This window comes from Balaenoptera physalus (assembly GCF_965194825.1).
Source record: "Balaenoptera physalus genome assembly, chromosome: 13".
Lineage (NCBI taxonomy): Eukaryota > Metazoa > Chordata > Mammalia > Artiodactyla > Balaenopteridae > Balaenoptera > Balaenoptera physalus.
In genome coordinates, this window is record NC_138892.1 from 7,039,729 (window position 1) to 7,067,694 (window position 27,966).

At 47.8% G+C, this 27,966-nt stretch overlaps 1 protein-coding gene across 7 annotated transcripts in view; it reads left to right on the plus strand.

Moving 5' to 3' along the window:
- The window catches only part of TCF20 (transcription factor 20), a 169,449-nt gene that overhangs the window by 61,836 nt on the left and 79,647 nt on the right, over positions 1-27,966 (plus strand). Inside the window, exon 2 of one of the 7 annotated variants that reach the window (XM_082420562.1) lies at positions 2,751-2,801. The exons of 1 other annotated variant lie outside the window; for it this stretch is intronic. In XM_082420562.1, the coding sequence (XP_082276688.1) occupies positions 2,796-2,801 (6 nt within the window). In that variant the 5' untranslated portion in view covers positions 2,751-2,795. Of the gene's footprint in view, positions 1-1,842; positions 2,802-9,793; positions 10,105-27,966 lie in introns of those variants that run through there. 5 more of the 7 variants (XR_014252490.1, XM_082420561.1, XM_082420559.1 and 2 more) reach the window with 5 other exon arrangements.

Sequence of the window (27,966 nt, forward strand, 5' to 3'; positions counted from 1 at the left end):
AACCCTGGCTGTGCCATTTACCAGCTGTGTTGCCTCAGGCAACTCACCTGCTCTCTCTGAGCCTTGGTTTCCTGGGGTAATAACAGTACCTAAGTCACAGGGCTGTGGTGAAGATTAGGCGAGATAACTCTCACAAAGCAGTGGGCCCAGAGGCTGGCTCCCAGAAAGCACTCAACAACTGTTAGCTCAAAGAAAAGTCAGCGCAGGAGAGTGAAGGCTCTAGCATCTAGTGTCTGTGGGCCAGGATAATCGTGCCTAGTAATAATAGCTAACATTGGGAACTCCCTGGCGGTCCAGTGGCTAGGACTCGGTGCTTTCACTGCCGAGGGCCCCGGGTTCGATCCCTGGTTGAGGAACGAAGATCCCACAAGACGCCTGGTGCGGCCAAAAAAAAAAAAAAAAAAAGCTAACATTTATGAGCACTTACTGCGAGTCAGGCAGGCTCTGTTCTAATTGCACAACTATGTAGTAGCTTATTGAATACAGTCTTCCCTCACTCTGCCTAACATGTGAGGGTTGGGGGGTGGGGTGGGGGGTAGAGCACCCCAGAAGCCAAAAGCATGCAGGGAAGAGCCTCAGAGATTTGGTGTTTTCTGCGCGAGGCTAAACGGACACCCTTGGTAATGTGGGCAAGACCAGAGGGAATTGGACGACGGCTGGGCTGTGAGGCATGAGGACCACAAGGGCCCGCCCACCACTGCAAATGGGCCACCTGGGACTGGACACCCCTCACCCTCACATGTGGCAGAGCCTCAGACATACCGTGGGGCCCTGGACCAGTCACGGCCCCACCCTGGGCCTCAGTTTTCCTATCTGTCTGATGGGGGGTTGGGCTCGCTCACCTCTCTCAGCTGCTGTAAGGGGTGGCAATTCTCTCGTCTCTTTGATTTTCTTGGATGGCTTCCGTGTAGGTTGTGACTTGGGCGGTCACATCTGTCCATTGATTTTTCCGGAAAGGATGCTTTCTTCCCTTTTATTCTGCAGTCAGCCCACAGTTGAACAACTTCGATGTCTGGCCTTCCCACTGCTCCTCCTGTCCCCACCAGCACACCTCACCTGGTCTGGGGAAGGGGGCTGAGAGGGTCCAGCAAGATAGTGGCTCCCAGGAGGGCACAGGACTCCCCCAACGCCACTCGATGTGCACCATTTGGGGAGAGCCTTGGGAGTGGGCGGATACAGGACTCGGGAGCCAAACCCAGCCCACACCTGGCAGTGTGACGCTGAGTTACGTGGAAGACCCAAACGTTTCATTTACCCTCCCTCCTCTGCTCCACTCACGCTTCAGAGTCAGACAGACCGCTCATTCCTTGTTCCACTGTGCTGTGCTGGGTGATCGATGCTGGGTGACCGTGGGCACCGTATTTCCCTGAGCCTGCCTGCTCACGGGACGAGTGATTCCCCCTCAAGGGGTATCTGAGGCCAGAATAATTGGAACCGGCACTTAGGTGTGAGGTCATGGATTAAGCACTTGTGTGGATGCAGCCCTCTGTGGCGGGCGATGTTAATATCCCCATTCTGCAGGTGAAAAAGCTGAGGCTCCAGAGCTTACGGAGCCTTCTCAAGGTAGCATCGCCCTCTGCCCTCCCTTTCTTTTGTACACCCCACCTACTACCAAAAAGGAACTGGGGCGGGAGCCCATAGGTGGCAGGATAGGTAAAGGGAGCCCAGAGACCACGGGACGAGGGCAGGGGAGGCTGGGGAGATGAGGTAGTTACCATGCCAGCTTGTCACTGCTCGCCCACACAGGATATATGGGGAATGGGAATAACGGTCATCAAGCGTGTGGAGGAGGGGCACCCCACATGGTCACAGTCCTTGAGGATGCACAGGTTTCTGCCCACCTTCACTCACTCAGCCAGGGCATGGGGTTGCTTAAAGGGTTCAAATCCCAGCTCTGCCACTCACTGGCTGTGTGATCACAGGCTAATGAGCTATTGCTCTGAGCCTCAGTTTCCACACCTATAAATAGGGATAAATTGGCGTACTCACCTCATAGCCTTGTTGTGAGGGTGACCGGAGTTAATGCGGGTAACTCACTTAGCATGGTTCCTGGCACACGTGAGAGCCGTGGGAGTGTTCTCTATTGTTATCCCTCAGATCAGCTCAGGTTCCCCTGGAGAACACTCAAGAGTCTCCTGAGCACCTGCTTTGTGCCAGCACCAAGCCCAGGGAGCCAAGGATTCATCACTCAGGCCCCTCCCGTGCCCTGGGCTAAGCCACCAGCCTCAGGGCCTGGGGCTGAGTGTGCAGATTTGACATGCAGGGGGAACGGCCTGTGAGAATTGGTGTGTTGGCTCCCACTGCTGGCTGACAGACATCCTGATGAAATATGTCACTTTAAAACATTTTTTAAAAAAATTTCCAGAAAGCTCTCTTAACCCCATGGGAGCCATAAGTAGCCTGAGCTGTTGTCAGGTTCTAGTCTTGGCTTTGAGATGACTTGCCAGAGACCCTGCCTTGTCTGGGCCTCAGTTTCCTCATCTGTAAAACAGGGCAGCAACTGTATCCACCCAAGAGGGTTGACCCTGGGTGAGGCTGCTTGTGAAATGTGCTTTGTAAACTCGAAAGCACCTTAACAGCTGTTGGGATCTTTTGGTTCTGTTTCTGGTCATTCATGACACGGTCACGGGCAGATGCCTGTGCGGTGTCATGCTGGCCCTGGGCGTGGGCATCCATGGGATGCCGGCTGTGCTATCAAGGGCTCCCTGAGTAGTGACCTCACTAAAACCCTTGAATTTTGTGATTTCCAGAGAACGTGGAAGGCCCCCCAGGCAGCCTGGCCTCTTCCGGGGGAAATGCTGGTAAGTGTCTTGTCTTATCTGTTAGTTCGTTCCACAAATGTTTTTGGAGTAGCTCCACGTGCTGAGGATGACGTGGGAGAACCGGAGGTCAGCCCTGCCCTCGAGAGCTCAGTCCAGGAGGAGGGGTTTGAAAACTTCACTCCCAAACAACCAGACAGCCAAGGTTCAGGGGTGGCCGGACGCAAAGCCTAGGCTTTTCAGGAGACACTCAGCCACGGGGCAGGATCATTTATAAATGAATGTTGACTATTTTCTCTGCTCAGAATCCTTCAGCGGTTCCCCCTTTTGCCTTTGGGATAAAGTCCCCAAGCCTTTCGTGGTCTGCACTGTCTCGCTCTAACTGCATCTCCAGCTTACTCATTTCATTGAAATCACACTGGCCTCCTTTCCATTCCTGGAAATCTACTCGCTCCCTCCTGCCTTAGGGCTTTTGCCTGTGCTGTGCCCACTGCCTGGAGCTCTCTTCCAACCTCATCACGTGGCAACTTCCTATCTGTCCTTCAGGTCTCAGCTCAAATGTCCTGGATCCCCAAGACCCAGGGTCCCATTATACACCCTCTGTGCACCTGCCCACTTTCTTACTAATGTGTTTCATGGCTGTTACCAAATGATTATTTATGTGATCATTTGTTTGCTCTAATGGTCCTATGGCACTGTAAGCTCCATGAAAACAGGGACCCTTGGGCTCAATGCCTGGCATATGGTAGGGGCTCAATCAATGTTTGTGGAGTGAATTTATGATGAGTGTTAAGGTAAGGCTTCGTGGAGGCGGTGGCATTTGAGTAAGACTTGAAAGAGGGTATAATTTCACTCTGTAGGGAAGAGAGAAGGGCTTCCTGCTTCCGGTAGCAGACAGGCACATGGTAGGGACACAACCCATTTGGTTTGGCAAAGAAGCAGAAAGGGACGTGTGAGAGAAGCTTGGAGAGGTGGCTGGGGCCAGGCGAGGGCTTTGTGTTCCAGGTGGATGAGAATTTACTTGAATTCTGAAGCTCCTTGGGGCCCACCAGCAACCTCTGAGCCAGGGGTAGTAGGGTCAAAGGCTTCTGGCTTCTGGAAACTGTAATGAGTTTGCTGCAGGGATGGGTGGGCCGGGAAAAGAGGCTGCAATCAACAAGACCAGTTGGGAGTTGGAGAATCCATTGACTCTGCTGCTTTCTGTTTCCCCGGAATCACACATGTGCCTTGGAGTTATCCTGTGAGCTCCCGGGGAGATGCAGGGCAGTGATGAGGAACCTCACAGGGCATGACCGCTTCCGGAAGACAATCACCTTGGTGGCAGGGGAGCCATTCTTGAATCACTGGAGGGAGAGATGGAGTGGAGGGGACATTGATGTCCACACTTCTCACACCTGTGTCCTGGTGCTTTCCCTGTGGCCCAGGGACTGTGACACTGAGGGACCAGCCTGTGGCGGAAGATGAGCAGCAGCATTTCCCTCAACGCCCAGCAAACAAGACCCACCTCCCCACCTCCACGTACCCCATGGGGGTGCAGCTGTTGTGGTCAGAAGAGCCAGGATTCTCAAGAAGGACCTGGGGACAAGTCTCAGATCTACTACTTAGCAGCTGTGTGCCTCTGGGCATCTTGTTAGCAATTCTGGGCTTCAGTTTCTTTAGCTGTGAAGCGGGGGCTACTTGGGTGTTGTGAAGGTTAAGTGTGAGGACACACACGGAGCCCCAAGCTCAGGGAACACTGGAGGCGCAGGAAGTAGTGGCTGTATCATGGCCACATTTTTCTCCACGGTTTGAATTCTTCACAGGAAGCTGGGGTTTCAGGCTTAAAATGAAGAGCATGTCAACAAAGCAGGATGGAACAAAGTCTTTTCCCAGCATGCCTCAGCATGCGGCACTGCCTTCCCGTGGAGCCCAACAGTGATGGGGCTAAAAGTCTTGAGCTTTCAAGCAGAAATAATCCCAATGGAAAGGAGCCTCCCTATTGTTCTCTTGTGATAAAGCGATGCAGGGGCTCTGCAGCCTAACCTGCCTGGTTTCAGATTCCAACTCTGCCTAGCTGTTCGGTGACTCAGTTTCCTCATCTGCAGAATGAGGTAATAATAGTACCCACCTCGGAGAGCTGTTGTAAGGATTAAGCAAGTTAGCGCAGGTGAAGTGCTTAGACGTGGCTTTGTCACTGCTATTGTTAGATCATTCCATCTTCACTTTAACACTCTGCAGTGCTGTAAGTGACTCAGCGGGGGCTCGGGGGCCAGAAGGCTGAGTTCAAACCAGCTCTGCTGCTTGCTAGCTGTGTGACCTCCGGCAAGTCTCTTAACCTCTCTGTGTGTCCATTTCCTGCTCTGCACAATGAAGATGACAATCCCTGCCTCCCACTGTTGTTGGGAGCAGTGAACGGGGTCAGCCAGGTAAGGGACCCGACTTCCTGGAGGCAGGCAGGCCACTTGGCCCCTCCTCCCACGCATTCCAATTTCCAGATGAAGAAATCGAGACACAGAGCCATTGGATGATTTGCTAAAGGACACAGATCAGTGAGACCAGGCTACACCCCCAGCTCCGTGACCTGTGCTGGGCCACCATGCCAGGGACTTCCCAGGGAGACTCGAGGCACTAGTGGCAGGAGTGTTGAGTGGGCTGAAGGGTGATCTTCTGTGAGGCCAGCCAGCAGGGGCCTCCCGTTGCTTGCCTTTGTCTCCCGCAGTGTCCCGAGTGTGCTGATGCACGGCTCCTGCTGCTTGTCGGTTAGGCCTGGGTCTTCCAGGCATGGGGTCTGAGGGTCCAACGCCTGCAAACTGCCCAGTCTCCAGGGCTTTACCATGTTACCTGTGGGGGGAGACTGGTGCCGACCCTGCTGTCCCCTCAAGTCTGTTTCCCTATCCGCCTGCAAACTTTGGGACCCACCAACCGTCTGTGTCCATCCATCCTTCCAGTGTTTACCCAGTGCTGGGAAACTTGGTGGTTAAGAGTGCAACCTCTAAAGACCTGGGTTCAAATCCCAGCTTGGCCTCTTCCATGCTGTGTGACTTGAGACAAGTTGTTCAACTCTCTGCCCCTTAGTCGTCCCGTTTGTAAAGTGGGGATGAGATCAGTACCAACCTCATCATGTCGCTACAGACACACAGGGCCTGTTCCCAGTAAGCTTGGATTCCTCTGGGCTGTATCGTCATTATTAATGTTATCATTTTTATGGTTATGGTGCCTTACCCTGCAGAGGATGCCAGAGACCCGAGGGAAGCAGAGGTGTCTGCCCTGTGAATGCTCACGGTCCTGTGGGAGAGGCAGACACAGGCACAGACAACCCAGTGTGATCAGTGAGAGCTGAGGAGGAGGGAGCCACAACTTGGGCCCTGGAGGAATGAGGTGGAAGGCGGGGTTGAGGGGCAAATCTCCTGAGCAGAGGTCACTGTGAGACCCTGTGGAACCAGTTCATGCCAAGTGGGTCACAGATACAAGGCCCTGTAGGACCCCACCCCTGCCCACCTCTGCAGCCTCATCTCTCGCTCCCCTAGCCCTGCACTGCATACAGCCCTCCTGGGACCTGCAGTGGCTGTCCCCACGTGGCTAAGGCTTGGTATTCCCGGACTCTCTATTTGGAGCCTTCCCCACCCCCTTAGCCTTAGAGCCTGCCCTGCCCTTGCCCCAGAAAGACTTATTCTGAGGCCCTATGTTCCCTCCATCAGGGTTTACAGCCCAGCACACAGCAGGTGCTCTGTGTGGAATGAAGGCCACCCTTATGTTTGTGCTTTGCGTGGGAAAAGTGCCTGGCTTGGGACAGGCTCTGCCGGACGCTTTGGGGGGGGGTTCCCCACTCTGTTAACCAGAGGCTTTTTTTGGTAAGTTGTCTCCTGGAGGACTGAGCAGGAGTTCCAGGAGGCCTCCCTCTTGGCGTGCTAGAGTTAGCGGGAGGCCCCTCCCAAGAGGAAGGAGAGCTGGGGCCCACTGAAGGATAAAGGTGAGGGCGGTACTTGTGCTCAAGAGAGCCAGCGAGTGAGAGGAAGGACATCCGCCTGCCGCTGAAGGCACCGACAGCCCAGCTCACTTCGCACAAGTCACTGATCTGCCGAGCAGGGCCAGTCTCCTCAATCAATCCATGCTGACAGATGGTAGCGGAATCAGTGACCTAGAGGCAGAAGGCTCCATTTGTAATCCCGGAGTGGCCCAGGCGCCTGGAGGAGGGCAGAGGAGTTTGTAATAAAGGGAGTGACACAGGGTTTCCAAAAGCCATCTCGGAGCTGGAGGAGGAAGGAAAGGATTAATTTTGCTTCTGGAATTGAAAACACTGATTCAATTCAATATGTATTTTTTGAGTGGACTGGGCTAGAAGAGAGAGAAAAAAACAAAAACAAAAAAATCCTCCAACTAATCTACTGTCCTTTCCTTAAACCGTGGTAGGAAAAACAGGATTCTCTTGGGATTGACATATATACACTAATATGTATAAAATGGATAACTAATAAGAACCTGCTGTATTAAAAAATAAAATTGTAAAATTCAAAAAAAAAAAGAAAAACAGGATTCTCACAGATGAGACAGTGAGAGAACAATAGAAGACACTAATGTGATCAAAGAGGAGGGAGCTCCCGGTTATTGTGCTCTGGCCACTATGGGATCTTGAGCAGTGCCTTAACCTCTCTGAACCTCAGTCTGCTTGTATGTCCACATCATAGAACTGTAGCTATTGCTAATGTGTGCCTGATACTGTACTGAATATTTTATGCATTTCTCTTAAGATTCCCATAATACCTTATGAGTGAGGTCATATTATCCCCATTTTACAGCTGAGGAAACCAAGGTTCAGAGAGGTGAAGTGACTAGTCCAGGGCCACACAGCCCAAGCGTAACTCAAATCTGTCTGTTGGTCATAATGCCCACACATGTTCTTTTTCCAAATGGTACTGAAAGGGAAAGTGGCTGTTAGGGGTGAAGAGGTCCAGGCTGGCCTAGCCCTAGGACTGGGGAAGTTTCCAGGTGGAGGTTAACTAGCCATTGTTCCGGCAGGGTCCAAAGGGGTGGGGAGGGGGCTGTAGGGTCAGTCTCAGGACAGGAGGCAGGAACAAACAAGAGCCTGGACTTCAGTTATCTGTCTGCATTCCTTCCCTTCTGCATGAGGCTTTGCATAGCTTGTCACCATCCATTTCACGTTCTGGTCCCCGAGTCTGAGACCCGAATGAGCTGAGGAAGAAGGGAAAGGAAGGGAAGAACGATGGGGCAGGAGACTCTAAGGAAATGGGCTTCCTTCCCTTTTCTTCCTGAAGTCTCTCAAGAAGTTGAGGGTGCTCCCAACACCAAGTGGAAGCTCTCATGCATCTCTCTGTGTTTGTCCAGAAAACATGGGTCTGTGCTGAGAGTTCCCTCTTTCCCTCTGTAGCTCTGACTCAAGCAGAAGCCAGCACTGGCCTTTTGAGTCTTGGTGCCAGAGAATTTGAAAATGAAACTCATAGAACAATGGGAACAGCCAGAGGGCAGGGCTTGGCGGCCTGTTCAGCTCTGCCCCCGGAAGAGACCGGCACCCTGCCTGGCATGCAGGAGGTGCTGGGGAATCAAGTCTCCAAGAATAGCCCTGACCCACATTGGAGCCGGCCCCCACTTTGTGTGATTGGACAGAAGCCAGGAGAAATCACTGCCTTCCCCAGCCATATCCTCCTGGGGTGCCAGAACCAACTCAGGCCCTGCCTTAGATCCCTTTGCTGGGGGCAGGTGCCGCCACAGCCAGGACCCTCTTTGCATGGCCCAAGGCAAGGCAAAGCGTTAATGTCTCTGTCTAGGTGGGGTGAGAGGTGAAAGGGTAGAGCCAGGCCCTGGGGAGTTATGGACCTCAGATATACTGAAACTGGGCCCCCAGGCCACACCTGGTTCCTATCAGCCTCCACCTGCTACCCTCTTCTTCCAATTCCAATTTACTTTCAAGTTGGGTTGCTTCAGGAAAGGAAGCCACATACTCCCTTAACATCTAGGGCAGATGGGGTCTAATTTAGAATCAGCAATTTCAGTCAACGTTAGGGACATCCAGTCCACACTCTTCTCCTTCCCATTGTACCAACGGGAAACTGAGGCCCGGAGTGGGGAGAGAATTTGGCCAGGTCTCTGGGTGAGCCAGAGGGAGGGTCACAAACACTCCAAGCACAACCTGGCCTCACTGGTCTTCTCACTTTTGATAGCAGTGGGTCAGGCGGCACAAACATCTCTGACTGTTTTACAACCGAGATTTTCTTTAAAAAGAAAAAAAATGACAACCATTTCTTTGCTCCATAAAACATACATGAGATTTGCAAAAGAAGGCTGGGAACGGCCCGAGGCCTTGGCACCGCAAATCCTCCACCTTATCTCCAAATTAATTCTGGACCCTGGGTCCAGTCAGCCAGGCATGGCAGCTTTTTAATGCCGCCTCAGGCGAAGGCGGCTGGCGTTTGGTGAGCATCTATTTTACATGTGAGGTTGGTGGGCCTCCCCACTCCTTGCTTGTATTGCGGAGGAAACTGAGTCCCAAGAGGGCCCAAGTCATTCATCCAAGGACACGCGGCGCCAAGGGGCGGAGGCGTTGAGGGCACTAGGCCTGAGGGCCGGGAGGGCGCTAGGCGGGCAGGAGCCGGCACCACTAAGCGGGTTACGGGGAGGAGAGTGGGCCCTCGCCCGCGGACTCCCCAAGGCTGACAGAGGCGATTCCGGCTTTGGCGGCTCCAGGGAACTCCAGAAATCCTAAGGAGAGATTCAGGGCCACCAACTCCCCAGAAAGTTGGCTCGCAGCCACTCCCAGGACGGCCGGGAGCTACGGGCCAAGATGGCACTGATCGAGCGGCGAGACGCGCGCGACGCACCCCACGGCCGCCGAGGGGACACCCGCGCGACCCCGGCCGCGGGGCGGATGTCTCCTGCGGCCCGGCGCGCACAGGCCTCGGCGCCGCCGCACGCGGGTGGGCACGCGCGCGCCCGCCGGCCCCGCCCCCTGCCGCCCCGCCCCCGCCGCGCGCCCTCCCTCCCGCCCGCCCGCGCGCCGCGGCCCGGAGCTTCTCGATTGGCCGCGAACCGTCACCTGACGCTCTGTTATTTCCTGTGTGTTGGGAGAATGGAGAGAAAAAACCCCGAGCCGAGCCGCTTTCGGCCCCTGCGAGGCGGCCGCGGCCTCCGCCAGGAGAGTCCGCCCTGAGGCGCGCCTGACCGGGGAGCGAGCGCGCGGGCCGGAGCGAGCCTCCAGGGGCCGCGGCCCCGGCCCGCCCCGCCGCCGGCCCCGGCGCCCGAGCTGGAGGCGGCAGAGGTCCCCCACCCCCACCCCGCGCAGCGCCGTCCGCCGCCGCTCCCTCCCCTCCCGCCCCCGGCCAAAGCCGAGGGACCGGGCGGGGGGCTCCCGCAGGTAACCCATGCCCGGGCCTGAGGGGGAGGGGCAGAGGTCAGGGTTGAGGAGCTAGGGCCAGGCAGGGTGTCTGGCCTCTGGGGCTGGGGGCAGAGGTCTTTGCCCGGCCCGACCTGGGAGTGCTGAGCCCCAGGACTCCGAGGCCGGGACTCGGGTTGCTGAGGCGACTGTCCCTGCCCGGCCCGACCCGGGAGTGCAGAGAGGAGCGGCCTGCCCTGGCCTCGGGGCGTTGAGGGGAAAGGCTCCGGCCTGGCATCAGGGCGCTGAGGAGTCTCGGGCCGGCCTGGGAGTCTGGCCGGGCTTGGGCACCGGTCCTGGCCTGAGGGTGCCGGGGGAAGGTACCTGCTCGTCGCGGCCTCGGGCGCAAAGGCGGCGGATGTGAGCGGGCGGCGCCCGGGGATCGGCGGGGTCAGCGCTGCCCGCCCCGGGGTCCCTGGCAGCCCCGGGTATCCCGCGGCTCTCGCCGCTTCGCTGGGGGCGAGGCGGGCGGGCTGAGGGCCGGGCTTGGGGAGGGGCCGGGCGGGCTAGCGGGCGGGAGCGGAGCTGGGGCGCCGGAGCGCGCCCCTGCCACGGGAGGGCCGGGGGCCCGTTTATTGCCATGTGAACACCTGAAGCCATGTGGACGCGGCTGCTTCTCGCCTGTTGGGGGCGGAGGGCAGGTACCGGCTGGCAGGGCGCAAGGTCCCGGCCCTGGGGGCGGGGAGTGGAGCGCGGGACACACTTCCTGCGTGGGGTTTTCTCCCCCTCCCCCGCCGCGGTGAGCAGGGCGGGGTGTTTGATCCGGTGGTCCCCGTGTGCGAGCGAACGCTCGTTTGGGGGCCCGGTGGTGCTCTAGGCTTCTGGTCCTTTTTGGGGTGGGGGAAAGTGGTGGTGGAAGGAGAGTGGCCGATGCGGCCCAGCCCGCTCTGTCAGCGGCGGGAGGTGGAACATCTCCCGTGCGCCTGGATGGGAGTGGAATTTACTGAGTTGCGGGGGGCGGGCGGTGCAGAGGAGGGGCCGCCTTCCTGGGCCCGTGGGTGGGGATTATTGCTTGTTTTTGTGGTTGTGGATACTAGCACTGTCTGCAACCCTTTAGTTTGCCCTTAGGGGACAGATCGAAGTTGGGATTTTTTTTTTTTTTTCCCCCTTTCCTCTTTGCTTTTTTTCTCCCTTGAAGATTAGATGACTCTGATAAATGCTGTAAAATGGATGGAATTTTCGAGCTATTATCTAACAGACAGATCTTTGAATGATAATTGGACCCTTATGTTAACTGCCTCAGTGAGGAGTTTTATAAAACGTCTTAAATGGGGTGGCAGCTTGGTGAAGTGGGAAACTGCACTGAAGTTCGACTTGGAGGTCCAGGAATCTACTTCCAGCTTTACCACCAAATAAACTGTAACCCTGGCCAAGTTACCTACCTCCCCAAGGCTCCAGTTTTTTCATCCATTCAGTGAAGGCTCTCCTTCAGGTCAAACATTACAGGGGTTTTAGGTAGTCCCCCCCGCCGCCCCCATCTTGTGCTTTTGTTTTAGTCATAGGCGACTTCCTGAGAAATGCAGGCTGTCCCTTACCTGGCTTTTAAAAGCCTCACTTTTTAGTTTTCAGCCTGTTCCTTCTCCAACAGAGTGTAAGACTTGGTCGGGGTGCAGTTTTTCCTCAAATCCCAGTTGCTGGTCTGTGCTTCTCAGAAATATTCTAGCCTATGCTGAATGTGCCTTGTATTTTTTCTCTTTGCAAGAAGTAGTTATCAGGAAAAACGTTTTTCAGAGAACATGTGACTACTTGGAGTTGTGGCTAATGTGTGTTTGGGTCTGTGTGTGTTGGTTGGCTCCTAGGAGTTCCAAGATCTTTCTCTGCAGGGCACTGTGGAGGGATCTTATTTAAAGTTCTTTTAAGGGGTATTTGGTGTTCGGCTAACTTTTGGAATTTCCAGCTTTAGTATTCTCAGAGTAGGGATAAAGTGGAATTCCATAATATCGCTTGTGAAGTGGTGTGCTAGTGGAGTTAACTGTCACCTCAGGGTGCACTAATTATTTGCATCCCCATCCCCAATTTATTCCTTAATGGGAGCTGGACGCTTCCTCTCAGATGCTGAGGAACCCCAGTCAGTTTCACTGATTTTATGGTGTGTGAGGGCCTTAGGTCATGCCTTTGACTGGTTAGTCCTTCTGGACCAACCTCAGATGTTGGTCTTGCTTGTCTTAAATTTCTAGTACTGGGATGCTTGAAGGACATGTGCTTAATGTGGTGTAATATGTCTTTCTTGGACCTTTTTTTTATTCATTCAGTGCAGACAGTTTCAAAAAGGGTCACAGCATTGGGAGGTATGCTCATAATGCTGACTTTGGAGACGCATTGGTAGACTTTTTCTTGTATGTTAACATCAGGCCTGTCACATAGGTAGACACTTTTATGTGGCTATAAAGATTGATTATTTGGAATTTCCAAAACTAAACAATTTATTCTATGTTGGTGTTTGAATTATGACCTTGTGTTTTTTGTGGCCTTTTTGAAACCTTATAGTTACTTAAATTGTAAACAGTTACCACACGTTAATTTACATTTTTGTCGTAACTTATGAGGAAAAGTTATAGAACTCTTAGAGAGGTAAAAGTTTGTTTGTGTTTATGTATGTGAGATAAGGTTGCCAAGGTGGTAAGATGTCAGGAGATGTGGGTTTTAGGTTCTGCAACCTTTTTTTTTTTTTTTAACCTTCATAAAATGTAATGAATGTAGACCAAGAAATTAGATTTGGACTTCTGGTGAGTTCAACCTTCTCTTCAGAAAGAGAGGAAAGGATGCTAACATTCGTTTTAAAAAACAAAACCAGAAACACCTCAGAATGCTAGATTCTGTCCGAGGTATTTTAACTTATCTTGCACAATCCACCCAGCAGACCTGAGAGATATATCACTTCTCCTTTTCCTAAGAGGTCATAGAGCTAATGAGAGTCAGGGTTTGATTGTGACCGTCCTCCCCTTGGCTCCAGAGTCTTTACTAGGTCTGTTATAGCTCACTGCCAGCTCAAGACACAAATCAGCCAGTGGTAGGTTGGCTTTGGAATACAGATTTCCTGCTGTGTCCCCCTTCTTTTTTTTTAAGTTATAATGAATCTGAAATCTGGACTCGGGCAAAATACTGGAAAGGATGGTTTTTGTGACTGTGCCATATAGTTTAGTGACCTCTGGGAGTTTTCTAAAATTTCACTTTCCCCGTACCTGGCCAGTTTTGCCAGTGCACCTGAGATTTAATCTAAAAACTTCTCTTTCATACCCAATTCTGCCATTCTATCTTGAGCTGAAAACTTCTTATATCAGATCAAAGAGTGATAGAATATGTAAGGGGCTATCTCTCTTCCTGTCTGTGTTACTACTGGTTTACAATGCACAGGAATCATTATCTGGTGCCTGCTCTCAGTTTGACCAGATGCGACTCAAAAGATATATTTACAAAAGACAACCCTTTCCCCAGTATGCCTTAAGCTCTCTTCCTCATGGGGGCTTATGTTCAAGGCACCTTAGTGTTCGTTAGATCTGTCTGGGGCTTCTGACTCGGCTGCCTTCATTTTCTTTTTGTGGAGGTAAGAGTAACAAAATAAAGCCAAAACAATAAAACCCTATTTATATTGGAGCAATACTGTACATAAAAATCATACATTTGAAATATAGTGAAATCAGGGCTTTTATAGAGCATGATTTGGTCACATTGCACTTAGACTGAATAGTTTTTTTATATTATTAGGTAGCCTTGAAAGTTCTCTTAGTACTTATGGTACATGCAGTATGGATGGAAAGATTCTCTTGGCAACAAACACAATCAGTACTTTCTGCATTAGAGCTGTGTTTACTTTGTAGGTAATGTGCATGACCCAGCAGGAAGAAGAACTATAAAGTGACTTATTGGTGTATCTGTGGCTTGTTATCTGATGCTTCATTGTGGGGAAGAAAGAGAAAACATTAGCTACAGGGAAAAATATCCTTGTTGCAGTCTGCATATGTAAGCTGTTCTGTGGGAAAGGGTGGAAGTTCATTGGAACACTTGAATATCATCCTGATTGGAAGGTGGTTACCATGTTTGAACATCACGTCAGTAAACATGGATTAAGGTCCTCTGTGTTATAAGTTTCATTAACAAGCTTTTGTAAGTACTGTTCTAAACATGGGAGATGCAGTGGTGAGCAAGATAGAGAAGGAGCCTGCTCTGGAGAGGGATTGTAGACAGTAAGTAGGAGTGTCTGGCGGTGATAATAGCTATGAAGAGAATAAAAAGACAATATGATAGTGACTCGAGGGATGCTGCTTCAGAGTGGTCATGAAGATGTACCCTCTTATGAAGTGTTTTCTGCCAGCAGGGCAGTCAAACTTGATCTGTGGGATGGATGAAAATGGCATTAAACAAAGTAAATAATGTGCTTTAGTCCTGAGCATCTTGAGAAGTTAATACAAAGAGTAGAAGTGGGTTGGTTGAAGTCTTCCCTCTGTTTATATCTATGCTTTGTGAATGGGGACCTGGCTCAGAAGAACTTAAGGGGGATCATTAGTGGTACCTTATAAAGGGTAAGAAAAAAGAACGTGTCTGCTTTATTAAAATTGTTCTCATAAAAAAAAGATGTGTAGGGAATTCCCTGGCGGTCCAGTGGTTAGGACTCCATGTTTCTACTGCAGGGGGCACCGGTTTGATCCCTGGTTGGGGAACTATGATCCCACAAGCCACGCGTGGGACCGAAAAAAAAAAAGCCAGAGATGTGTTATTGTGTTGATGAGTGCTAGGCATTATTAGAAACATCGTTTAATTACGTTTATGTTTCTTTGTTGAGGAGTTGGATTGGGGTGTTACAATCATTGTACTTTGCTAAAGCTTCAAATGAAGCCAGCAAAAGTTAGTGATATCTGTATGCAGGACACTCTGCTAGGTATTGCTTCAGATGGAGGATCCCAGGTGACCCTGGGTTGGGGAGGGAGTTGTTGGAGGGAGCGAGGGTGGCTGAGAGTGGGGGCTCTGGCAGGAGAGGAAACAGCGCAGGTCAGACAGGCTTCGTCATCCACAGCCAGGAGGGTTCGTCCTCCGCACTTTTCCCAGCCAGCCAGTGGCATCCTACATACCTTCACCCACCCTTTCTGTGCTCTCTGGTAGAGTTATATAGAGAACTGAAAGAAACCTAAGAAATCGTCTAGTCTGGCACTTTACAACTTCTTTTACAACTCAGGAAAGACGCCAAGAAGGTGGTGACCTGCCCAAAGTTATGCGGCTTTACACTGACAGTCAAGGCTAGGACCCTGTTCTTTGCCAGCGAGGCTGGTGTTCTTTCCACCGTAGCCCCTGCTCTGACCAGAGGGTTGATAGTTAACAGTTGCTCCTGAGTAGAAAAAGAAAGGAAGCCTCTGGGTGCTAATGTATGCATTTAGGAAAAAACCTGTGTAGTTGGAATCTTAAGAAGTCAGGGAAAAGACAGTACATCAATCTTGAAAGCAGAGTACTACTGTTACTTTTCACAAAGTTATGTAGTATTGGTTTCTTTGGACCCACTGAGATACAGCCTCACCCTGATTATGTCTTGGTCCACAGTGGATGACGTGGAGAAGCTCTTTGCCACATTCAGCATTAGTTGTGAGGTTCAAATTAGGCCCTTTAGATGTAGGGAGAAATTTCTGGTATGTGCCTAAAATTGAGTTCTGGAATTCAAAAGAGGTAAGGCCCTAGCAGTCCTAAGTTTTTCACCTGTAGACCTCAAGTTTCAGGGAAGGTTTCACTTCTACATTTAGAAGCGTCCTAAGGTAAAGCATTACTTTGGGAGCCTGGAGATTATTCACTGTGCCTGACAAGAGTAGGGATTCTTGAGCAGGACTACTTCCCTGGACATTTCCCTGACTTAGTACTCTGGTGGGTGAGTTACCTGGGGATAGGTTTGTATGCCTTTGACAGTAATATGAGAGGACATTCTTGCAATAGAAAGTCCATATGATGGGAAGGTTATGGAGGCAGCAGAGCATGTGAAGGAGGATGTGTGGCCTCAGTCTGGCTCCATCACTTATTAGCAGTGAGTGACCTTGGGCATTTTGCTTGAGCCACAGTTTCCTTGTCTGTAAAATGGAGATACATCTTCCTCAGGGCCGGTGAGAGAAGGAACTAAAATAGAAAGAGTATATAGTGGAGTGCACCACCTATAGGTGGCACTCAGTGCATGGTAGTGTAGTTGTCCATTAAACAAACATTCCACATAGTACTGTGTACCAAGACATTGTCTAGAGCGGGGCTGGTTCCTGACAATCCTGTTGATTTTACATCCTCCAATATCTGCTCAGTAGAGAAGGGCAATTAAACAGGGCTATTGAAAGTGCTCTGATGGGGGAGTACATGGTGCTGTACCAAGATATGTCCTCCTGACTTGAAAGGTCACAGGAGGCTTCTCAAGGGAGGACCATTCGCTTCCTCACCCAGGCGCTTGTCTCACCAATCACTTCCCACCTCTGTGCTTCGTTCCTCCCCTTCTTCTGCTTAACTGTTGGCATTCTCTGGACCCTCTTATTTCATCGCCCTCGCTCCCTGGGTGCTGTCGGATATCCCTAGGCTTTGATGATTGCCCATCAGCTGATGACCCGCGTGTTGATATCTTCAGCCAGACCTCTCCTAGCTCCTCCAACTCCTGCTTGACACTGCCATTTGAATATCTCACTAGTAACTTGAGCTTCGTAAGTCCAGAACTAACACGTATTTCTCAAACTCTCCTCCATTTGTCCCCTTCTCCATGAGTGGCTTTACCATTTACCCACTCTCTCAAATCACATTCCTCCTTTTTTCTCACCACCCTCCATATCTAATCCATCACCATGTTAATGGTGACACCAGTGCTGTTTCCATAGTACGACTTGAATCTGTCCACTCTACTGCCACAACCACTGAGCCACCATCATCTCCTACCTGGAACATTGTGATTGCCTTTTAACACAGCCTCCCCATTTCTACCCGTCTGTCTGTCTCTATTCCAGTGTGCCCAGAGCAGCCAAATAGTCACCTGTCTTTCCTCCCTTACAGTCGTTTAATGGTTTCTCATAGCACTTAATAGAAAATCCAAACTCCTTTCCATTTCTCCCAAGGCTCTGAGTCCCCTGGCCCCTACCCACCTCTCTGGCCACCTCTCTGCTGCTTTTGCTTGCCGTCCTTCAGACACATGGACTTTCTCTGTGTCCTCTGAAGGCTCCAAGCTCTTTCCCATCTCAGGGACTTGTTATATGCTGCTGCTTCTGCTCAGAACACTGTGGCCAACCCAGCCTTTTCTCATCTTTCAAGATATTTGTTGAATGAAAATAAATAGCATGAGACAGGCAATAAAGGGGATGGGGTAAGGAGGAAAAGTGTCCTTGGAGCGCATCTACAAAGGTCTTAAAAAAAAAAAATAGAAATGTTTGAAGAGCTAAAAGAGTGTCAGTTTGGCTGTGGTGTAGGTAGTTATTCAAGTGAAACACCTGGGAGTCAGGCAGCAAGAACCCAAGTACACTGCTGATGAGGCTATAAAATGATGCCATCACTTTGGAAAACTATTTTGGAAGTTTCTTAAAAAGTTGAACGTTATGTCTACCCTGTGACCCAGCGGTTCCATTTCTAGGTATTAATCCAAGAGAAATGAAAATATATGTCCACAAATAAGCCTTGTACAAGAATCTTCTTAGGAGCTTTTTTCATGATAGTCGAAAACTGGAAACAGTCCAGACGTCCATCCAGTGGGAGAATAGATAAAACGGCATGTTCATACAGTGGAAGACCACTCAACAGTGAAAAGAAACAAACTACTGACACATGTAACAAGGAAGAAGGAAGAATTTCACACAAATTATGCTGAGTGAAAAGCCAAACACAAAAAAAGTACATAATGGATGACCCCATTTATAAGACATTCTAGAATAGGCAAAAGTAGTCTGTGATACCAAAAATCAAATCAGTGTTTGCCTCTTGGGTGGAAGGGGGTTCACTGGGAAGGGGACATGAGGGAACTTTCTAGAGTGATGGAAATGTTCTGTGTCTTGATAGGCATTCATCAAATCTTACTGAATGATATACTGTATGTAATTTTGCTGTATGTAAATTATACCTAAACACAACCTACGAATTGTCCTAGATTTCTTTTTCCCCTCTCACTCTCAACATTTAATCTCCCAGCAAGTTTTGTTCATTTTATGTCCAAAATACATCGTAAACTTGTTCCTTCCCATCTCAAGCACCATCCCCTCTTATCCGGACAACTGTATTATTAGCTTCCTGACTGGTTTTCCAACTCCCAATTTTTTTTGCCCTCCCAAACCATTTTTTCTGCTTTTCAGCTAAAGTGATCTTTAAAAATTCAAATTGGGTTATGTCAGTTGTCTTCCTACAACCCTCCAGTAGCTTTCCATTGCTTTCATGGTGGCCGACAGGGGTCTCTCTGACCCCTGTCTCCCTCTGAGCCCATCTGACCTGGCCTCCTCCTTGCTCCCTTAAGTTCCAGCCTCTTTGACCTTCCTTCTGTTTCTTGAACACCTCAAGCTCATAAGCTCATTTCTACCTTAGGAACTTTGCCCTCAGCCCTTCCTTCTGCCTCCTGGAACACTCTGCTTCCCAAATCTGTGTGAGACTTGTTTCTGTTTGTCATTCTGGTTCAGTTTATCTTTTTTTTTTTTTTTTTTTTTGGCCACACTGCAGCACGCAGCATGGAGGATGTTAGTTCCCGGACCAGGGATTGAATCCATGCCCCGTGCATTGGAAGCACGGAGTCTTAACCACTGAACCACCAGGGAAGTCCCCAGGTTCAGTTTAAATATCTCTTTCTCTGTGAGGTTTTCTCTAGTCCTCACAGCCTAAAGTAGTGCTCCATCACATCAGCCTGCTTTATTTTATTCATAACTTTTGTCACCATCTGAAGTTGTCTCATCCTTTTATTTGTTTGCCTGTCTCCTCCCTCTAGGATTAAGCTTGGCTTGTTCACTGCTGTACACTCAATGTCAACAGCAGTATTTGACACATGGTAGGCCATATGTATTGACTAAGTGAAGATATTGAGGCTGGTGATGACGAGATGAGAGCAAGCTTACTAGGAGGTAGATTTGTGAGGGAGAAGGAACAACCAAGGAGAGTCAAGACTTCTGGCTTGGAAATTAGGTGGTGGTGATACCATTCATTGAAATAGAAAACAGTGGAGAACAAGAAGATTGGGGTGGGGTAAAAGTGATGAATTTAATTTTGGACTTAAGTTTGAGATGCCTGTAAGGAAGGCATCAAGTGTTTGAGACACAGAACTGACATTTAGGAGAAGGAACTGGGCTGTAGAGTAAGACTTAGAGGTTAGCGTGTATGTTCCAGCCTGGGAGTAGATGAGATTGCTCTCGGGGGTGAACAGGGAATGTCAGTATGTGGAGAAGTGGTTCCTTCCTTTTTTCCTGCCTGAGTGATGGGTGTCTCCCTCCAGTAACAGGGACTTTACATACCTCAGCCCCTAGAAGGTTTTGTAGTTTTAGACACTCCCCACCCCCCAAGCCCATGCCCCAGTTATGTTATTGTGGCTAATAATGACAAGTGCTCAGAGGGTCAGGACAAAATTCTGAGGAATGTGAACGTTTAAGGGAGCAGGGCAGTGTTTAAAGAGCAGACAGGATGCAACCAGACAGGTTAGGAGGAAAACCCAGAGAGCATGGCATGGGGAAAGAAAGTGTCTCAAGTCAGAGGCGGTAGCTGAGGTTTATTGAAAAGGGTCAGTTGGGAGGAGAGGGGATAACTAAAGCCAGGTGGTTGTGTATTGATGAGAAAGTGAGGTGAAGAAGTGGAGACAAGTTTGGAGTCAAACCTTCCTAAAATTTGGCTGTTGAGGAAAGTAAAAAGTAGCTATAGGGAGAGTCTCAGGTCAAGCGAAGACATTTTTTAAATATAAGAGAACCTTAAGCATGTGTAAATTGAGGTGGGAAGGAGCCAGCACAGGGCTGTGTTGAAGATGCAGGAGAGTGTTGGGTTGAGGACCTTCCAGTAGAACTCAGGGCCCAGTGTGATCCAGGCGATTGGCTTTTGGTAGTAAGAGTACCCGCTTCCAGGGGAAAGCAAGGTGTGTGGGCGGGAAACAGATGGGCATGGGGGCAGGAAGGTAAGGAGTGCTTCTCTGTGAGTTCTGTGAAGGTCCTCTGTGGAGGGGCAAGAGCGAGGTGGAGAGTTGGAAGCTTGAAGAATACAGGAAAGGTCTGAAGAAACTGCTGCGGCAAGCAGATAGAGCCGGCTAAGGAAACAAGAACTGCAGGGGGAAGTAAAAAGTAGTTAAGATGAGCTTTCTGCCTCCAGGATTTTAGAGAAACTGGTCAGACCTTTACAGTTGTTTGTCTAGTTTTGGATTCCAGTGATTTAGACTCAGCTTTTCCTGCCTGGTGTCCCCATAAGCTTCTGCCATTCCCATTCATTAGACCAGTGACTTATACATTATTCCAGAGCTCTCATGCTTTATTTAACGAGTGCTTATGAAGCACTCACTGTGTTGGGTAGGTGGCAGTGTTCTCAGTGTTGTATCAAAACAGGAAAGGTGGGGGATACTCTTATCCCCTTGGACCTGAGGTACGCCAGGTGGCCTGGCTGTAGTGGAAGAAGTAAGAGTCATCCTCTTCCCAACGCCACAGCTAGAGCAACTCTCACCATCTCTCTCTTCTTATCTTGGGTATCTGTGGAAGACTATTGCTGGAAAAACTGCAAAGTATTTTCGAATACCACTGCACTAGGCTCTAAGGCCCTTGCGGTCAAGGCTGTGTTTTATTTTATAGCCCCAGCAGCTGGCACATTGCCTATCAATGCATTGAGAGTGAATGCACCATTTTGCCTCTGAGCCCCTGCCTGGAATGCCCTATCTTTCTCCTCTGTCTTTATCCATATGTTACAGTTACTATGGAATGTGTCTGTTTCACCACAAGGTTGTATTCTTATATGGTCACCATGCCTTGTTAATCTTTCTTTATGTCCCCTTCACATAGTATGTATTAAAGTAATGTTAAGTTTGGATTTGTTGTAAAAAACTTGCAAAGCATCTTTAAGAGTAACTAAAATAGTTGAAGAATAGGGGGAAAATTCAGAGAAAATATCCGCCAAAGAAACGAGTTAATTTAGCCTGATAAAGTATCCTAAGCAATGAGTTAGTGAGGGTCTTAGGGTATGTTAAAGAGTGATGGCCTGCTGTTCCTCAACTCTGAGAAGGAAAACAGCAGCAGATGAGGTAGGAGGGAGTGCTAGTGGCTTGGGTGGACAAACCAAAGAACTCCCTGCCCTGTGAGGAACTCTGGGAATTTCTCCTGGAGAGTTTTAGGCAGTAGAATAGACTCATTTATGTGCAATAATTCCTACTTGATGGCAGAGGCATGGCGAACATGCCTCCAAGATTCCAGCCAAATGACTCCTACACCCTCAACATACACAGTGTAAATGAACCTGAAGACTTACAGGCACCTGTACATTAGTGAACAGACATAAGCAAAAAAGTACACATTGCATTGAATTTAGTGCTGCTGTTCTGTTTTGCTTTTACCTAGTGGATATGTGAGTTTAAACATAACGGGAGTAGAATTTTCATCGTTTAGTTAAGAAGTCTTTGTGGAAGTGGAGTTAAGTTCTAACATATTGAATAAGAGAGGTTTGAGTTGGAGTGAAGGACATTGCAGCCTGTGTCACTTATTAAATGTCTTTTTTTTTTTTTAACTGAAATTTTGCTACATTGGTTAGCGAAGTGCTAAAAGTTGGCTGTCACTAAAGATGAGAGACAGAGGCCAAGTGAAGCCTGTGGGAATGAAACATCAGAGAAAATACAAGAAAAAGAAAATGTCTATTTCAATTCAGCCCAGATTGCTAAATCTATACCATGCTAGGCACAAAAAATGCAAAAGTAAATAAAATGTCTTCCCTTTCCCTGGAGTTCAGTGTCTGTGGGAGTCAGACATGGAAAATTAACATTCATAAAATCTATATAGGATCTGCAAGACTATAATAGTGGTGCAGCCAGAGTTCTAGGGGAGAACTAGGGAAGAGGTTTACCCCTGATTAAGAATGGGAAGAATATCAGAGAAGACTGAGGGGAGGGGACCTGTGAGCAGGATCTGCAAGGATCGATAGGAGAGAGCATTCCAAGGGAAGGTCCTTCAAGAAGCAAGGCTTGGAAGTATGTGGCATGTTATATACATATATATAGAGAGAGAGAGAGAGAGAGAGAGCAAAGTGCAGGCTCTTAGGGGGGCCTGGAGATCACAGGAAAGGGACTGTCAGAGGAAGTATGGGCCAAGGGTGAAGTGGGAATAGCTTGATGATGGGCCTTGAATCTGGGCTAGAGCACTTTATTCTCACTAATGAAACAAGGTTTTGTGAAGAGAGTTGTGATATGTGGTTGAGAGACTTGTCGATTGTGAGGAGAGGTGGAGGTGGGAAGGAGATGGGAGGGCTGGAAGCAAATGATGAATTGATCATCTTTTCCTGTTCCTGTTCCGGAGGTTTTCCCATGGCCAAATCCCTAGTCTGAATGAGAAGGAACTAAAGCTGGTTTAAACAACATGGGCTTATAGGAAATGTTGGCATCAACCCACTTCAATTCCAAAACAGATAGGCAAGGATATTTTATTTATGAAAAACTTTGAATAAATAATAAATAATTATATAATTAAACACTTGAAAATATTAACCCTCTTAATTCTTATAAAAATCCTATGAGGGCATACTATTATCTCCATTTTTTCAGGTGAGGAAACTGTAACAGAGAGGTTGAGTGCTTTGCCCAAGGTCTCATCTAAAAAGTAGCAGAGCCAGGATTTGGAATCAGGCATCCTAACTCCACATTCTGTGCCCTTAACTTGTGCACTGTGCGATTCTGTGCTTAATTTGATGAACTGGAAAATAACTCTTGCAGAATAAGTTTGTGACACCTTTGAAGGGAAGAGTTTGGGTTTGGATTTAGGGGGGAAAAAAATAGAATGGAGTCCAGAATTGCCATTTTGGGCCTACTTGTTAGAACAACATCTGTGTGAGGGCGGTTCCCCATCATATCCTCGGCACCTAGAATAGTGCTTGGCGTGTAGTTAGTGCTCAGCAAATAGTTTTTGTGTGAATTAATAAATGAAGTAGAATTTTCCTGCCAGCTTTCAAAGGAATGTGCCATGGAAGCTTCAGTTTCTTTTTCCCCTTTCTGAATTAATGAGTTCCATGCGTTTATTACCTGTTTTTATTGAACTTATCTTAGTCAGCTTTCAAAGGATGCCAGCCCAGTCTACTGTTCTCTAGATTAAAAAAAATCAGCAACTTATTTTCAAAATCAAAATATTAGGTTTTAAGATTTTGGCAGAAATCTTTTTATATAAACAAGATTCCTTTTGTTGATGCTTTTTGCTTATATTTAAGATGTAAACCTCGGAAATGTTATTAAGAATTGAAATTGACTTTTTTTTTTTTTCTTTTGTATATTTATTTATTTATTTATTTATTTTCGGCTGTGTTGGGTCTTCATTTCTGTGCGAGGGCTTTCTCTAGTTGAGGCAAGCGGGGGCCACTCTTCATCACGGTGCGCAGGCCTCTCGCTATCGCGGCCTCTCTTGTTGCGGAGCACAGGCTCCAGACGCGCAGGCTCAGTAGTTGTGGCTCACGGGCCCAGTTGCTCTGCGGCATGTGGGATCCTCCCAGACCAGGGCTCGAACCCGTGTCCCCTGCATTGGCAGGCGGATTCTCAACCACTGCACCACCAGGGAAGCCCCTTGATTTCTAATTATAGTAGTTGATTATATGTTTATTGAATCTTTTCTCAGCAGACCAAGCGTTATCTCTACTTCCCCTTTTTTGCCAATTCAGATATTCTTAATATTCGATACTGGTCCTTCTGTATCTGCTAAAGAACCTTCCTCAGTGAGTAATTCGTTAGGAAATCTCTTCCAGGAACCCAGTGATAATACAACTCAAGAGGTGTCTCTGCTAATGTAAAGTCACAACACTGACTATGTAGAAGTCACATATCTGATTTCATTAGCAAATTAATAGGTGATATAGGTTCTGAGGAGGAGAGACATGTTTTCGCTCTGCTTTAGTTCATTCTAAATTAAATCATTTGGGATAGGAAAATGGGAAATTTTGTCTTTCCATCTAGAGATACATAAAGACTTGGTTCCATAAGCCAATATATTGTTTTTCTTGTTGACTTGATTCAGCTTATTAATACTGTATTAAGAGATATACTTCGTAATATTTTATTTCCTTTTAAGAATAAGATTTAACTCTACTAAATTAAAAATTTGAAAAAAATCCTACTACTCTAACGGTATTTTTGTTCTGAGTTAAAATGGTCATATGAAAATAGTTACTTTTGTTGAAATAGTTATACATGGAAATAATTACATATGTTAAAGAAAAAATGTCAAGAATGTTAGCATAGTGTTTTAGTTGAAACAACTTTTAGAACTTTTTTTCTTGAAATGTATCCTTTTATTATAAAATTAGTACATGCTCTTGTTGTAAAATTCAAACACTACATAGGTGTATAACCTTATTCTCCAGAGATAACTATTGTTTACAGTTTAGTGCATATCCCGTACTTAAAAAAAAAAAATAGGCTTTATTTTTTAGAGCAGTTTTAGATTCACAGCAAAATTAAGAGGAAGGTACAGAGATTTGCCACATACCCTCTGCCAGTGCACATGCACAGCCTCCCGCATTATCAACGTCTCCCACCAAAGTGATACATTTGTTACAATTGATGAACCTACCTTGACACATTTTCACCCAAAGTCCATAGTTTATGCTACAGTTCACTCTTGGTGTTATATTGTATATTCTGTGGTTGGGAGAAATTTATGACCTGTATCCATCATTATAGTATCATACAGAGTAGTTTCACTGCCCTAAAAATCCTCTGTGTTCTACCTATTCATCTCTCCATCCCCCTAATCCCTGGCAACCACTGTTTTTTTTTACTGTCTCCATAGTTTTGACTTTCAGAATATGATATAGTTGGAATCATACAGTATGTAGCCTTTTCAGATTGGCTTCATTCACTTGGTAATATGCATAAGTTTCTTCCATGTCTGTTGATGGCTTGATAGCTCACTTCTTTTTAGCACCGAATAACAGAACTGCCTTTTTATTTGTAGATGAAGGTGGTTCTTAATACTGTTTTACAAAATATTCCGAGGTTTCTGTTTGCAGGTGGTTCATCTCCTGAAGACTTCTTTTTTTTAAAGATTTTTTATTAATTAATTAATTAATTTATTTATTTATTTATGGCTGCATTGGGTCTTCGTTGCTGCTCAAGCTTCAGTAGTTGTGGCTCGCAGGCTCCAGAGCACAGGTTCAGCAGCTGTGGCTCACGGGCTACGTTGCTTCATGGCATGTGGGATCCTCCTGGACCAGGGCTCGAACCCGTGTCCCTTTCACTGGCAGGTGGACTCCTAACTACTGCGCCACCAGGGAAGTCCCTCCTGAAGACTTCTTAAGTATTTGTTTCAGACAGTTGATGCTAAATTATTACCTAGTTTTTAAATATTGCAGTGCAAAATTTTTTTTTCTTTGTATATTAAACCACTGATTTAATGACTAACATTTATACATCCTTTACCAAGTGCCAGGCACAGTGCACAGTATTTATTTTCACTATTTTATTTAATTCTAATGAAACCTAGCTGGAACCCAACTCTGTGTGGCTCAAAACCTTTTTCTCCCTTTTAATATAAAGTGTGTGCCTTGTAAAAATACATACTGCATCACTGCTTCCTTCCCCCCCATCTGAGCTTAGAAGCCCCCCTCCACACACACAGGTTTTCTCTCTCTGCGCCCCACTTTTTCTCCTCACAGCATTTAAACGACATTTTTGTCTATCTTTTTTTTCCCCCACTAAAATGTAAATTCCGTGGTTAAAAACTGTGCTTCCTTCACCTTTGCATCTCTGTTGCCTAGAGCAGTACATGGCACCCAGTAGGAGCCCACATATTTGTTATGAAGAATATGTACCATAGGCTGTATCAGTCTATAAGATTTGCTTTTAATTACTTTTGTGGACAAACTATTAAATTATTTTTCTTTTTGTATAGTGATTTAAGTTAGGGAGTTGAAGGAGGAGTCGCTTGAAAAGATGCTGAGGAACCGGTTTGAGTAGGAGACAAGGCTGTTGTGGAGGTGGGGACTAGAAGTGGTTTGGACGAGCGTAGTGGGAGACCTGCCTGAGCTCTGTCAGAGCCTCTTTTTTTTTTTTTTTTAATTTATTTATTTTATTTATTTATTTTTGGTTGTGCTGGGTCTTCGTAGCTGCGCAGTCTTTCTCTAGTTGCAGCGTGTGGGGGCTACTCTTCGTTGCGGTGCACGGTCTTCTTATTGCAGTGGCTTCTCTTGTTTGCACAGCATGTGCTCTAGGCACGTGAGCTTCAGCAGTTGTGGCACGTGGGCTCAGTAGTTGTGGTGCACGGGCTTAGTTGCTCCGCGGCATGTGGGATCTTCCCAGACCACGGCTCGAACCCTTGTCCCCTGCATTGGCAAACGGATTCTTAACCACTGCGCCACCAGGGAAGCCCTGTCAGAGCCTCTTGAATAATAACTCTTCTTCCCTGGACCGTGGTTTGGTCTCTTCCTAACAACTGCCAGATCTTCTATAATACACCTTTTGGGCTTCCCTGGTGGTGCAGTGGTTAAGAATCCACCTGCCAATGCAGGGGACATGGTTTCAAGCCCTGGTCCGGGAAGATCCCACATGCTGTGGAGCAACTAAGCCTGTGTGCCACCAATACTGAGCCTGTGCTCTAGAGCCCGCGAGCCACAACTACTGAGCCCACGCGCCACAACTACTGAAGCCCATGCGCCTCGAGCCCGTGCTCCACAACAAGAGAAGCTACCGCAATGAGAAGCCCGCACACCGCAATGAAAAGTAGCCCCCGCTCACCGCAACTAGAGAAAGCCCGCACACAGCAGTGAGGACCCAATGCAGCCAAAAATAAAATAAATAAAAATTAATTAATTAATTAAAGAAATAAAAATAAAATACACCTCTTGTGCGCTGAAGTAAATGTAGATGCCTTGCTTTGTTATCCGCAGTAGGAGCCTTTCCTGCCTTTCCAGCCCCATCCCCCAGTTTCCCTACACGTATTCTCTAGTGCAGCTTCTGTGTTCCCATTTCAATGCATACATCTGTACCCTCTTTTCCCATTCTCTGTCATCTACTGGGATCACCATCTTTCAAGGCCTTTCTTAAATGCTCTTTCTTCCATGAAGCCTAACCTTCCCTTAACTGGGTGTTTCTCTCGTGGCATTTTGTAATTTTCTTGGGTACATTTAATCTTTACTTTTTATTATACCCTTCTAAACATGTTCTTGCCCTCCTTTCCCAGTCCTCTTTGAGGCCAAGGATTGTGGTTGTCAACACTCCTTATGTTTTCTGCAGTGCATTGAATATGAGAGCAGACTGTGAATAGTTTTTGAAGTAGAGAAGAACAAAAGTAGGCAAAGCACAGAATCGATGGTACAGTTGTCCCCCAGTATTTGCTGGGGATTGGTTCCAGGAGACACCACCCCACCCACCCCCACCAGGGATACCAAAATCTGCAGATGCTCAAGACCCTTATATAAAATGGCATAGGTTTTGCATATAAGTTATGCACATCCTCCCATATATTTTAAATCATCTCTAGGTTATTTATAATACCTAATACAGTGTAAATGCTAGTTAATAGTTGTCAGAGTGCAGCAAATTCAAGTTTTACTTTTTGGAACTTTCTGGAATCTATTTTTTCTCCCAAATATTTTCAGTCTACGGTTGGTTGAATCCGTGGATACAGAGGGCCAACTGTATTTACTTTGGGCACAGGGAAGACTTGTCCTTATCCAAGGATTGTTTTGGTGGTTAGGAACCTTTTGGAAAAGAAGTCAGGATGGAGGTAG